Here is a 12,975-nt window from a genome sequence, read left to right as displayed (position 1 = left end):
GCTCGCTACTAGTCTAATGTCCCGGATCATTCCTCCCTCCCCCTCGATCACACACATGCACACACACACACACACACACACGCACACACTACTACACGGCTCTGATGGCGGTGTGTGCTCACAAGAGTGTGACTCGGATGGAGGGCCTCATCTCCTGTGCTACACTCTCAACAAGGGGGAAAAGGTCAACACCTACGACATGTGAGAGAATATGTAACTGTTTGCTAGTTATACTATTTCCCTATATATAATTATAAGGACAGTTGAAGGGGTGTGTATTATTTCAACAGCCGTAACTTTAATTCTGTTGATCTTAAAAACTATACCCTATATGTAGAAATATACCCGCTATACGGTATGTAGTAGGTTTAGAGCAGTGTAATACAGTACTAACTTACATAATCGTTATCTGGGACATAATATGTGACCGCTAGTTCATGTACATGTATACCACTTCAGTTGTGCAGTCTTTGTTATAGTTAAACAATAGCGTGTCATTGTTTGTATACAGGCTAGGTAGTGATTACCCAGAGGAGGTAGGACATGTTATAGCCCATAATGTATGAAAGTACTGGTTTTGACACGATATATTGTACACGTTGGTCAACTATACTATACTATAGGCAATATCACGTTACCACATTAGTTAAAACTTTAGCTGTCCTATGTAATAACGCCACTACATATACACAAACTGAGTACACTCTAGCCATGGCTTGTAGTCAGGAGCTTCTGCAGATACTCGAAATATTAGAATGTCGTCTTTGAGGTACTGAATGTTTTTATGAGGCTTGTGAGCGATTTCAGCGTGGGAGATAAACTTATGCCAGCCATATCCCGGCCCTCTATCACCATCAACCACTCTCAGACTGGCTTCATTGTCTGCTGGTATTTTGAACGTTTTTAGATAATGGCTCTGATTCTCTAGCTGATTTAGAAGCTTGATGGTAACCGTCCCAGTGAATGGCCAGGCCTGGTAGTCATCGTATTCTCCTGCCAAAAGACATGTGAACACAGAGACATGTGTTCCTTCACCAGTGTCATTGCCGTTGGCATCTATTCTTAAACACATTTTGTACCCAGTTGTGGAAGTGTAGAACGGAGGACTGTGGACTATACGATTGGCCTTTTTGTGCTCGTCAAAATATGTAACTCTGCATGTAACTGGGGCAACGGGTTTGGGAAGCATTTTCTTTAGCTCGAGCACTGTTTCTGTGGTAACTCGAAGGTGTAGTTGGTCATCATCCTCGTGCTTCTTGAGGTCTTTGCGTAGAGGCCGAACTTTGCACCCAACTGCAGCATATTTACAGGGCACTGGTTCAAACGTGCATTCTTTTGGGTGAGTTGGCAGCTGGCAGCGCAGGATACGTTGTGTGCACTTTTTACAGGCAATTATCATCTTGGGACAAACCTCCAAATGTGTAGAAGTACGCTCATCAAAGCAGCCGTTTTCACCACAATGAACACAACAATGCAATCGCTTGGGGCAATGTAATTTGGTATGAACTTGTTGGTTTTTGTACTGGTTGTTTGCACCACAGTCAGGGCATTTGTGTAGTCGATTAGGACACTTGGACTCGAGATGGGCCTTGAGATTCTTTCGAATGATATTTATTTCACCACAATTGTTTTCGCAAAAGACTACTGTGTTCTCACAGTCTTTCTGCTTATGATTATCGAGTGATCCCAGCTCTCCTTTCCAACCGCAAGCAGTGTTGCAGTACACCATTAGAGACTTGACCTCTTGATCACCTGTGCGTGCGTGTATGCAGTGTTTATGGTAATAATAGGAGTGCATATACATGTACACGTATGTTACACAGTATATAATTATTATTATTGTTTTAGCACATCATTTTCACTGGGAAAGCTTTAATCTATACCACTTACTTCTGAAATCATTGAAGATGGTTGGAAAGCCATTTGAGTTATTTAATGGCTGCCTGCAGTGTGGACAGTTATTGCTGAGGGTCTTGTGCTTGTCAATACACACTTTACAGAATAGCTTCCCACAGCCGCCATGTTGTTGTGGCTCCCTAACTACTAGCAGACAGATGAGACACTTGAGAGAGTCTGCAGGTTCTTCTACGAACTTGTAGTCATAATAACCTCCCTCATTGAGTGATGGGCTACTATTCATGTTTACCAACTATAGGTACAACTGTATGTTTGCATGCAGTTATAGTTACTTAATAACATCATGTGACTCACTATAGACAATAGCAATTAGTTACCCATGCGGTGAGTGGGCGTGCAGATAAAAACATTCCAGTGGTCTGTATATGCAGGGCATGTTGCATCACTATACCATTACATAATGTTCGACAGTGTATGTACATGTATACATTTAATTGCCTATTGACTTTTCAATGCACTTGATATCTGACGTATAAGACGTACATGTATAAGTACTAAATATCTACGACCACCACCACAAATACTCAGTCTATATATATCTGTATACACGCATATATAAAGCATCAGTTGATACACTCAAGGTATTGTTTGTAGTCTGGTACTTCTGCTACAGATACTCTGAAAATCAAAGTGTCATCTTTGAGGTACTGGCACTGCGACTGTTTAGCTAGGTCTGTGTGTGAGATAAATTTAAGACAGCCCCGACTGTCCCTCCTCTCTGAGTCCAAAACTCTGTCACTGTATTCGTCTGCTGGTATTTTGTATGTTTTTAGGTAATGGCTCCGATTCTCTAGCTGATTTAGAATCTCGATGGTAAATGTCCCGGTGAACGGCCAGGTCAGGTAGTCATCGTATTCACCTACTATGAGGCAAGTGTACACAGAGACAAGTGTTCCATTGCCAGTGCCATTACCATTGACATCTATTCTTAAGCACATTTTGTACCCATTTGTGGAAGTGTAGAACGCAGGACTGTAGATTATATCGTTGGCCTTTTTATGCTTATCAAAATCTGTGACTCAACTGGGGTAACGGGTTTGGGAAGCATTTTCTTTAGCTCGAGCACTGTTTCTGTGGTAACTCGAAGGTGTAGTTGGTCATCATCCTCGTGCTTCTTGAGGTCTTTGCGAAGAGGTTGCACTTTGCACCCGACTGCAGCATATTTGCAGGGCACTGGTTCAAACTTACATTCTGTTGGATGAGTTGGCAGCTGGCAGCGCAGGATACGTTGTGTGCACTTTTTACATGCAATTATCATCTTGGGACAAACCTCCAAATGTGTAGAAGTACGCTCATCAAAGCAGCCGTTTTCACCACAATGAACACAAGAGTACGATCGCTTGGGGCAATATAAGTTAGTATGAAGTTGGTGGTTTTTGTACTGGTTATTTGCCCCACAGTCAGGGCATTTGTGTAGTCGATTAGGACACTTGGACTCGAGATGGGCCTTGAGATTCTTTCGAAAAATGTTTATTGCACCACAATTGTTTTTTGCAAAAGACTACTGTGTTTTCACAGTCTTTCTGCTTGTGATTATCGAGTGATCCCAGCTCTCCTTTCCAACCGCAAGCAGTGCTGCAGTACACCATTAGAGACTTGACCTCCTGATCACCTGCATGTGCGTGTGTGCAGTGTTTATGATTTTATTATTTAAGACAAGGTATACGTGTCGTATATATAATTATAGGGTGTTTTGACACACTATTCACATATCTGGAAAGCTTTGATCTACAGTTTAAGGCCATCCTTGTTATTCTTGAATGAAGCCCTCTACTTACTTCTGAAATCATTGAAGATGTTTGGAAAGCCATTTGAGTTATTTAATGGCTGCCTGCACTTTGGACAGGTATCTCTTAGGAGTGTGCATGTGCATGTGCTTGTCAATACACACTTTACAGAATAGCTTCCCACAGCCGCCATGTTGTTGTGGCTCCCTAACTACTAGCAGACAGATGAGACACTTGAGAGAGTCTGCCGGTTCTTCTATGAACTTGTAGTCGTAACCTCCTTCATTGAGTGCACGTGATAGGCCATTCATGTTTAGTAACTGTACAGCTCTATATACTTACATGTACTTAATAGACATGCATCATGTGACTTTACTATATATAGACAATGGCAAGGTCTTATAAAGAGATTATAAGCCCTTGACAATGGGAAGTACATGCTTTAGTAAGTATGAATTATTATGTTTTGTAGCCTGCTATATAGTATTGATTCATAATGTCCGATGTACACGTTACGTATATACTTGTGCTGATTGCCCACCCCCACCCACCCTCATACACACACACAGAGACTACTACACGGCTCTGATGGCGGTGTGTGCTCACAAGAGTGTGACTCGGAGGGAAGGCCTCGTCTCCTGTGCCAGACTCCTTCAACAAGGGGGCAAAGGTACGATAGGTGAGTGAGTATGGAAAGAGATTGCTTAGTACCATAATATAATTTTCCTTGCATGTATGTATAGGATAGACTACACCTAAGAGTAGAATATGCGTCTATGTAACCTCTGAGGTTGCGGTTAGCCCGAGGCGCAAAGCCGAAGGAATCTAACCGTAACCAAGGTGGTTAGGAAGAATGAAGCTCTGTGGTGGAGTGGAGGGGGGTATACAGCAGACTGGACCGGCATGGAACCTTAAAAAACTCAATAGAAAGTGTCAAGCGATTGCTGAAGTGTTTTTGATGCTTCCTGGCCCCCCTGCCCATGCCCAACTGGAAAAAGCAATACAAAGCAACAGTGGACATGGATATTGACTGAACAAACTATTGCATTCTGTGTTTTTTATAATGTTTTTGTCATCTTCTTGTCACTTTCACTAAAAATTTCATTCTAACTTTTGAGAACTTCCTGCAAATTATTTGTCACTTCCTGTAGAATATGAGTCCATTTCCTGTAGAATATGTGTCCACTTCCTGTAGAATAGGCGCCCATTTCCTGTAAAATATGCGTCCACTTCCTGTAGAATAAGTACCTTCTTGTAGATTATGCTTCCATGTAATCTAATGTTTTTGTTAGTTGAACAATAGCATGTCATTGTTTGTAGCCCATAATGTATGAAAGTACTGGTTTTGACACAATATATATTGTACACGTAGGTCAACATAGGAAATATCACGTTATCACACTATAGTTGAAACTTTAGCTGTCCTATGTAATAATGTCACACACTCGATACACTCCAGCCATGGTTTGTAGTTAGGGGCTTCTGCAGATACACGAAATATTAGAGTGTCGTCTTTGAGGTACTGAGTGTTTGTAAGAGGCTTGTGAGCGAGGTCAGCGTGGGAGATGAACTTAGTCCGTCCACCTCCTAACCCTCTCTCACCATCCACCACTCTCTGACTGGCCACATAGTGTGCTGGGAATGTGGTTGTCAGCTTGTGATGGTTCTTGTTCTCCCGTTGGTTGAGTAGCTCGATTGTTACCCTCCCAGTGAACGGCCAGGTCAGGTAGTCGTCATATTCTCCTGCCATGAGGCAAGTAAACACAGAGACATGTGTGCCTTTGCCAGTGCCAATACCGTTGGCATTTATTCTTAAGCACATTTTGTACCCATTTGTGGAAGTGTAGAACGAAGGACTGTAGATTACATCATTGTCTGTTTTGCGCTTAGCAAAATCTGCAACTTTGTATGTAACTGGGGCAACTGTAACTGGGACAACTGGTTTGGAAAGCATTTTCTTTAGCTCGAGTACTGTTTCTGTGGTAACTCGAAGGTGAAGTTGGTAATTTTCTTCGTGCTTCTTGAGGTCTCTGCGTAGAGGCCGAACTTTGCACCCAACTTCAGCATATTTACAGGGCACTGGTTCAAACGTACATTGTTTTGGATGAGTTGGCAGCTGGCAGCGCAGGATACGTTGTGTGCACTTTTTACAGGCAATTTTCATCTTGGGACAAACCTCCAAATGTGTAGAAGTACGCTCATCAAAGCAGCCGTTTTCACCACAATGAACACAACAATGCAATCGTTTGGGGCAATGTAATTTGGTATGAAGTTGGTGGTTTTTGTACTGGTTGTTTGCACCACAGTGAGGGCATTTGTGTAGTCGATTAGGACACTTGGACTCGAGATGGGCCTTGAGATTCTTTCGAATCATATTTATTTCACCACAATTGTTTTCGCAAAAGACTACTGTGTTCTCACAGTCTTTCTGCTTGTGATTATCGAGTGATCCCAGCTCTCCTTTCCAACCGCAAGCAGTGCTGCAGTACACCATTAGAGACTTGACCTCTTGATCACCTGCATGTGTTTGTATACGGTTATAGGGGTGATGTATGCATGCATGCAGGTACAGGTATATGTATATAATTTATTGTTTTAACACACTATTCATAATTTACACTGGGAAAGCTTTGATCTATATACCACTTACTTCTGAAATCATTGAAGATGGTTGGAAAGCCATTTGAGTTATTTAATGGCTGCCTGCAATGTGGACAGGTATTTTTTAGGACTGTGTGCTTGTCAATACACACTTTACAGAATAGCTTCCCACAGCCGCCATGTTGTTGTGGCTCCCTAACTACTAGCAGACAGATGAGACACTTGAGAGAGTCTGCAGGTTCTTTTATGAACTTGTAGTCATAACCTCCTTCTTTCAGTGATGGGCTAGAAAACTGGCCAAACATGTTTATAGTTCCAAACTAACAAACTAACTGTATATAGCTACTTAGACCATTAATATAGACAAACAAAATTTTAGACAAACACAATAAACAAACATCATGTAACTAGACAATGGCTTAGTGTGGTGTGTGGGTGGCTTTAGGAATGCTTTGTCCTACTATTTATAATGTCCGTTAATACTAATTATACCTATACGACACGTGAGTACAATTTCCCGTAAAGAGTACTAACTTGAATTCCGTTAATCCAAGCCCAGAAAGATACGTTGCGAATGATCTGGCCAAAATCTCAATGTGACCGTGAGATTAAAGCCTCGCTTAGCTTGGAATTAATGTGTTGTGTGTATACAGACATCTCTGATATTGTGTACGTCTATATATGTGGTTAGTTATGAACAACAATACAGTGCCAATTAAGAGTTCATTAGGAAGAGTACGCAACTCCAATAGACTGTACACAAAAAGCATTCCTCCAGACCTACGTCACAGATACTCTAGCTGCATGTTGTAACCGCAACTAGCAGGAAAGGCAATGGTTAGTAGCTCATTGTCTTTCCTACTGGCAGTTGTAAATTAGTGATATATAATTATCACAATCGTCACTATAAGTTATTCATTGCAAATTAGTTTATACAACAGCATGTGGTTGCGACGTAGGTTGGAAGAAACGCCCACTACGGTTATAAGTGGAGTTGCGTACTCTTTCTAATGAACTCTTGACAGTGCTTATATAGAGTACTCATGTCATGTGCTCTTTGAACAATAACTGTTACATTGTCATTAATTGTTTCAGTGTATAGGCTACACGTATGTACATAAGTGTTGCTTGAGTAGGTATTGCTCTTATATATGTACTGTCATGTTATAGAGCCCATAATGATTTTGACATGATATAATTGTGTATAACTATATGCAGGTATAGGTGCAACTACAGTAACTATACAGGCTATAATTCTAGGCAATAATTATGCCTCGAGGCGTAGCCGCACGAGGGATACGGTAAAGCTGACTAGTCTGGCCCCAGACCACTCCCTTGCACGTGATCTGACATGTGCCAGGGAGAGGGTCTGGCATTTAGAGTCACTTTTCTTGGTTCAGATGTCAAAATTTGACATCTCCAATCAGATTCGCAAGAATGCAATTAAACTGTCACATGATTCATACATCAACTAAAAATGTTATTTCAAGTACAGAGAATCTTTCAAATCTCACTAAATCTGTATAGGAGTAGAGATAATAGCCAGCCAGTTTTAGTATCGTCACCACGCCCATTTCCGCCACGCCCACTTTTAACTGTCTGAAAACCAAGAAAAGTGACTCTGTTTGCCAGACTCTCTCCCCCGGGAGGAGTCTGGCCTCGAGACTAAAAGCTGACTGTGTGTGTGTGTGTGTGTGTGTGTGTTTATATTAGTCAAAACTTTAACTGTCCTACATGACTATATAATTGACTACACAAAATGAGTACACTCCAGCCATGGCTTGTAGTCAGGAGCTTCTGCAGATACTCGGAAAATTAGAGTGTCGTCTTTGAGGTACTGAATGTTTTTACGAGGCTTGTAAGTGAGGTCAGCGTGGGAGATGTACTTATGGTAGCCCCTTCCTACCCCCCTCTCACCGTCTACCACTCTCTGGCTAGCCACAAGTTCTGCTGGAAATGTATTTGTCTCTTTGTGATGGTTCTTGTCCTCCAGTTGGTTGAGTAGCTCGATTGTGACTTTCCCGGTGAAGGGCCAGGTCAGGTAGTCATCATGTTCACCTACCATGAGGCAAGTGAACACAGAGACGTGTGTTCCATTGCCAGTGCCATTACCGTTGGCATCTATTCTTAAGCACATTTTGTACCCATTTGTGGAAGTGTAGAACGAAGGACTGTAGATTACATAATTGCCTGTTTTGCGCTTGTCAAAATCTACAACTCTGCATGTAACTGGGGAAACTGTAACTGGGGCAACTGTAACCGGGGCAACTGCAACTGGGGCAACTGGTTTGGAAAGCATTTTCTTTAGCTCAAGCACTGTTTCTGTGGTAACTTGGAGGTGAAGTTGGTAGTCTTCCTCATGCTTCTTGAGGTCTTTGCGTAGAGGCCGAACTTTGCACCCGACTGCAGCATATTTACAGGGCACTGGTTCAAACGCGCATTCTTTTGGATGAGTTGGCAGCTGGCAGCGCAGGATACGTTGTGTGCACTTTTTACAGGCAATTTTCATCTTGGGACAAACCTCCAAATGTGTAGAAGTACGCTCATCAAAGCAGCCGTTTTCACCACAATGAACACAAGAATGCAATCGCTTGGGGCAATGTAATTTAGTATGAACTTGGTGGTTTTTGTACTGGTTGTTTGCACCACAGTCCGGGCATTTGTGTAGTCGATTAGGACACTCGGACTCGAGATGGGCCTTGAGATTCTTTCGAATCGTATTTATTTCACCACAATTGTTTTCACAAAAGACTACTGAGTTCTCACAGTCTTTCTGCTTGTGATTATCGAGTGATCCCAGCTCCCCTTTCCAACCGCAACCAGTGCTGCAGTACACCATTAAAGACTTGACCTCTTGATCACCTGTGCGTGCGTGTATGCAGTGTTTATGGTTGTATGGGAGCTGCATACACGTACACGTATGTTACACAGTATATAATAATTATTATTGTTTTAGCACATCATTTTTACCGGGAAAGCTTTGATCTATACCACTTACTTCTGAAATCATTGAAGATGGTTGGAAAGCCATTTGAGTTATTTAATGGCTGCCTGCAGTGTGGACAGCAGGTATTTCTTAGGAGTGTGTGCTTGTCAATACAGCTCTTACAGAATAGCTTCCCACAGCCGCCATGTTGTTGTGGCTCCCTAACTACTAGCAGACAGATGAGACACTTGAGAGAGTTTGCAGGTTCTTCTACAAACTTGTAGTCATAACCTCCCTCATTGAGTGATGGGCTACCATTCATGTTTACCAACTATAGGTACAACTGCTTGTTTACATGCAGTTCTAGTTATATAATAACATCATGTGACTCACACTAGACAATAGCAATTAAGATATCTTGTTACCCATGTGGTGAGTGGGCGTGTAGATCAAAGCATTCCAGTGCTCTGTATATGCACATAACACGTTGCATCGCTATACCATTAATTAATTGCACTGTAAGAACATAGGGCATGTTACTGTGTGTAAATGCAGGTGAAATATGCTTTTTGACTTGCCCCACCATTCTACCCTATAGCTCAAAATCTAATGATAAAACACAAGTTTATAGAAAAAGTTGACCAATCAGAGGAGTTTGACGTCATTGGGCAATTATATATAAGTTAGTTATTGCAGGCGCCCTCCTGCAACATGGCAATTACACTGGAGCAACATAATGCCCTCAGGCCGCAGCTCGTCATAATTATAAGCTATATATGTCATAATTGACAACGGTAATTACTTGCTTTGGTAAGTATGCATGTTTGTGGCTCGCTACTAGTCTAATGTCCCGGATCATTCCTCCCTCCCCCTCGATCACACACATGCACACACACACACACACACACACACACACACATGCACACACACACACGCACAGACTACTACACGGCTCTGATGGCGGTGTGTGCTCACAAGAGTGTGACTCGGAGGGAGGGCCTCATCTCCTGTGCTACACTCTCAACAAGGGGGCAAAGGTCAACACCTACGACAGGTGAGAGAATATGTAACTGTTTGCTAAGTTATACTCTTTCCCTATATATAATTATAAGGACAGTTGAAGGGGTGCATGTGTATTATTTCAACAGCCGTAACTTTAATTCCGTTGATCTATAAAATCTGTACCCTGTATGTAGAAATATACCCGCTATACGGTATGTGGTAGGTTTAGAGCAGTGTAATACAGTACTAACTTACATAATCGTTATCTGGGACATAATATTTGACCGCTAGTTCATGTACATGTATACCACTTCAGTTGTGCAGGCTTTGTTAGTTGAACAGACACGATATATTGTACACGTTTGTCAACTATTAGTTAAAACTTTAGTTGTCCTATATATGTAATAACGCCACTACGTATACACAAACTGAGTACACTCTAGCCATGGCTTGTAGTCAGGAGCTTCTGCAGATACTCGAAATATTAGAATGTCGTCTTTGAGGTACTGAATGTTTTTACGAGGCTTGTGAGCGATGTCAGCGTGGGAGATGAACTTAAGGTGGCCATATCCCGGCCCTCTATCACCATCAACCACTCTCTGACTGGCTTCATTGTCTGCTGGTATTTTAAACGTTTTTAGATAATGGCTCTGATTCTCTAGCTGATTTAGAAGCTTGATGGTAACCGTCCCAGTGAATGGCCAGGCCAGGTAGTCATCATATTCTCCTGCCATGAGGCAAGTAAACACAGAGACATGTGTGCCTTCGCCAGTGTCATTGCCGTTGGCATCTATTCTTAAGCACATTTTGTACCCAGTTGTGGAAGTGTAGAACGGAGGACTGTGGACTATACGATTGGCCTTTTTGTGCTCGTCAAAATCTGTAACTCTGCATGTAACTGGGGCAACGGGTTTGGGAAGCATTTTCTTTAGCTCGAGCACTGTTTCTGTGGTAACTCGAAGGTGTAGTTGGTCATCATCCTCGTGCTTCTTGAGGTATTTGCGTAGAGGTCGAACTTTGCACCCGACTGCAGCATATTTACAGGGCACTGGTTCAAACGTGCATTCTTTTGGATGAGTTGGCAGCTGGCAGCGCAGGATACGTTGTGTGCACTTTTTACATGCAATTATCATCTTGGGGCAAACCTTCAAATGTGTAGAAGTACGCTCATCAAAGCAGCCGTTTTCACCACAATGAACACAAGAATACGATCGCTTGGGGCAATGTAATTTGGTATGAACTTGTTGGTTTTTGTACTGGTTGTTTGCACCACAGTCAGGGCATTTGTGTAGTCGATTAGGACACTTGGACTCGAGGTGGGCCTTGAGATTCTTTCGAATAATATTTATTTCACCACAATTGTTTTCGCAAAAGACTGCCGTGTTCTCACAGTCTTTCTGCTTGTGATTATCGAGTGATCCCAGCTCTCCTTTCCAACCGCAAGCAGTGTTGCAGTACACCATTAGAGATTTGACCTCTTGATCACCTGTGCGTGTATGCAGTGTTTATGGTTGTATGGGAGCTGCATACACGCACACGTATGTTACACAGTATATAATATTATTGTTTTAGCACATTATTTTCACTGGGAAAGCTTTAATCTATACCACTTACTTCGGAAATCATTGAAGATGGTTGGAAAGCCATTTGAGTTATTTAATGGCTGCCTGCAGTGTGGACAGCAGGTATTTCTTAGGAGTGTGTGCTTGTCAATACACACTTTACAGAATAACTTCCCACAGCCGCCATGTTGTTGTGGCTCCCTAACTACTAGCAGACAGATGAGACACTTGAGAGAGTCTGCAGGTTTTTCTATGAACTTGTAGTCGTAACCTCCCTCATTGAGTGATGGGCTACTATTCATGTTTACCAACTATAGGTACAACTGCATGTAAACATGCAGTTATAGTTACATAATAACATCATGTGACTCACTAGAAAATAGCAATTAAGATATCTTGTTACCCATGTGGTGAGTGGGCGTGTAGATCAAAGCATTTCAGTGCTCTGTATATGCACATAACACGTTGCATCACTATACCATTAATTAATTGCACTGTGAGAACATAGGGCATGTTACTGTGTGTAAATGCAGGTGAAATATGCTTTTTGACTTGCCCCACCATTCTACCCTATAGCTCAAAATCTAATGATAAAACACAAGTTTATCGAAAAAGTTGACCAATCAGAAGAGTTTGACGTCATTGGGCAATTATATAAGTTATATAGTTATTGCAGGCGCCCTCCTGCAACATGGCAATTACACTGGAGCAACATAATGCCCTCAGGCCGCAGCTCGTCATAATTATAAGCTATATATGTCATAATTGACAACGGTAATTACTTGCTTTGGTAAGTATGCATGAATAATTATGTTTGTGGCTCGCTACTATTCTAATGTCCCGGATCATTCCTCCCTCCCCCTCGATCACACATATGCACACACACACACACACACACACACACACACACACACACACACACACACACGCACGCACACACACACTACTACACGGCTCTGATGGCAGTGTGTGCTCACAAGAGTGTGACTCGGAGGGAGGGCCTCACCTCCTGTGCTACACTCTCAACAAGGGGGAAAAGGTCAACACCTACGACAGGTGAGAGAATATGTAACTGTTTGTTAAGTTATACTATTTCCCTATATATAATTATATAAGGACAGTTAAAGGGGTGTGTATTATTTCAACAGCCGTAACTTTAATTCCGTTGATCTATAAAATCTGTACCCTCGAAATATACCCGCTATACGGTATGTGGTAGGTTTAGAGCAGTGTAATACAG

At 42.1% G+C, this 12,975-nt stretch overlaps 5 protein-coding genes across 7 annotated transcripts in view; 1 reads left to right on the top strand and 4 right to left on the bottom strand.

Annotated features, from left to right (window-relative positions):
* Positions 1-12,975, bottom strand: part of LOC135345818 (TNF receptor-associated factor 4-like) — a 124,978-nt gene that overhangs the window by 22,584 nt on the left and 89,419 nt on the right. The gene's annotated exons all lie outside the window — the stretch shown is intronic.
* The window catches only part of LOC135345840 (uncharacterized), a 79,625-nt gene that overhangs the window by 26,831 nt on the left and 39,819 nt on the right, over positions 1-12,975 (top strand). The window contains exons 3-5 of one of the 2 annotated variants that reach the window (XM_064543318.1): positions 4,214-4,323; positions 10,112-10,225; positions 12,702-12,791. In XM_064543318.1, the coding sequence (XP_064399388.1) occupies positions 4,233-4,323; positions 10,112-10,225; positions 12,702-12,791 (295 nt within the window). In that variant the 5' untranslated portion in view covers positions 4,214-4,232. Of the gene's footprint in view, positions 1-4,213; positions 4,324-4,387; positions 4,770-10,111; positions 10,226-12,701; positions 12,792-12,975 lie in introns of those variants that run through there. The other variant, XR_010397901.1, reaches the window with a different exon arrangement.
* Positions 629-2,140, bottom strand: LOC135345436 (TNF receptor-associated factor 4-like). The gene is made up of 2 exons (XM_064542857.1): positions 1,891-2,140; positions 629-1,752 (listed from the first exon to the last, which is right to left on the bottom strand). Exons 1-2 carry the CDS (start codon positions 2,138-2,140, stop codon positions 680-682), a joined length of 1,323 nt encoding a protein of 440 aa, XP_064398927.1. The 3' UTR covers positions 629-679.
* On the bottom strand, positions 4,984-12,089 carry LOC135345817 (TNF receptor-associated factor 4-like). Of its 2 annotated transcripts, none has more exons than XM_064543286.1 (2): positions 11,788-12,089; positions 4,984-6,161 (listed from the first exon to the last, which is right to left on the bottom strand). In XM_064543286.1, exons 1-2 carry the CDS (start codon positions 12,035-12,037, stop codon positions 5,041-5,043), a joined length of 1,371 nt encoding a protein of 456 aa, XP_064399356.1. In that variant the 5' UTR covers positions 12,038-12,089; the 3' UTR covers positions 4,984-5,040. The 2 variants fall into 2 exon arrangements, with proteins under 2 accessions (XP_064399356.1, XP_064399357.1); XM_064543287.1 differs by lacking the exon at positions 4,984-6,161 and adding an exon at positions 10,445-11,659 and having other exon boundaries at positions 11,788-12,088.
* On the bottom strand, positions 7,714-9,550 carry LOC135345819 (TNF receptor-associated factor 4-like). The gene is made up of 2 exons (XM_064543292.1): positions 9,244-9,550; positions 7,714-9,107 (listed from the first exon to the last, which is right to left on the bottom strand). Exons 1-2 carry the CDS (start codon positions 9,491-9,493, stop codon positions 7,996-7,998), a joined length of 1,362 nt encoding a protein of 453 aa, XP_064399362.1. The 5' UTR covers positions 9,494-9,550; the 3' UTR covers positions 7,714-7,995.

The sequence above is a fragment of the Halichondria panicea genome, chromosome 12 (assembly GCF_963675165.1).
Source record: "Halichondria panicea chromosome 12, odHalPani1.1, whole genome shotgun sequence".
Classification (NCBI taxonomy): Eukaryota; Metazoa; Porifera; class Demospongiae; order Suberitida; family Halichondriidae; genus Halichondria; species Halichondria panicea.
This window is presented reverse-complemented; position numbering and strand designations above follow the sequence as displayed.

Coding starts and splice junctions, on each gene's coding strand:
- LOC135345819 (XM_064543292.1), bottom strand. CDS start 9,493: ATGAATGGTAGCCCATCACTCAATGAGGGAGGTTATGACTACAAGTTT. Junction 9,108..9,243: donor CATCTTCAATGATTTCAGAA/GTAAGTGGTATA, acceptor ACGCACGCACAG/GTGATCAAGAGGTCAAGTCT.
- LOC135345817 (XM_064543286.1), bottom strand. CDS start 12,037: ATGAATAGTAGCCCATCACTCAATGAGGGAGGTTACGACTACAAGTTC. Junction 6,162..11,787: donor CATCTTCAATGATTTCCGAA/GTAAGTGGTATA, acceptor AAACACATGCAG/GTGATCAAGAGGTCAAGTCT.
- LOC135345436 (XM_064542857.1), bottom strand. CDS start 2,140: ATGAATAGTAGCCCATCACTCAATGAGGGAGGTTATTATGACTACAAG. Junction 1,753..1,890: donor CATCTTCAATGATTTCAGAA/GTAAGTGGTATA, acceptor ACGCACGCACAG/GTGATCAAGAGGTCAAGTCT.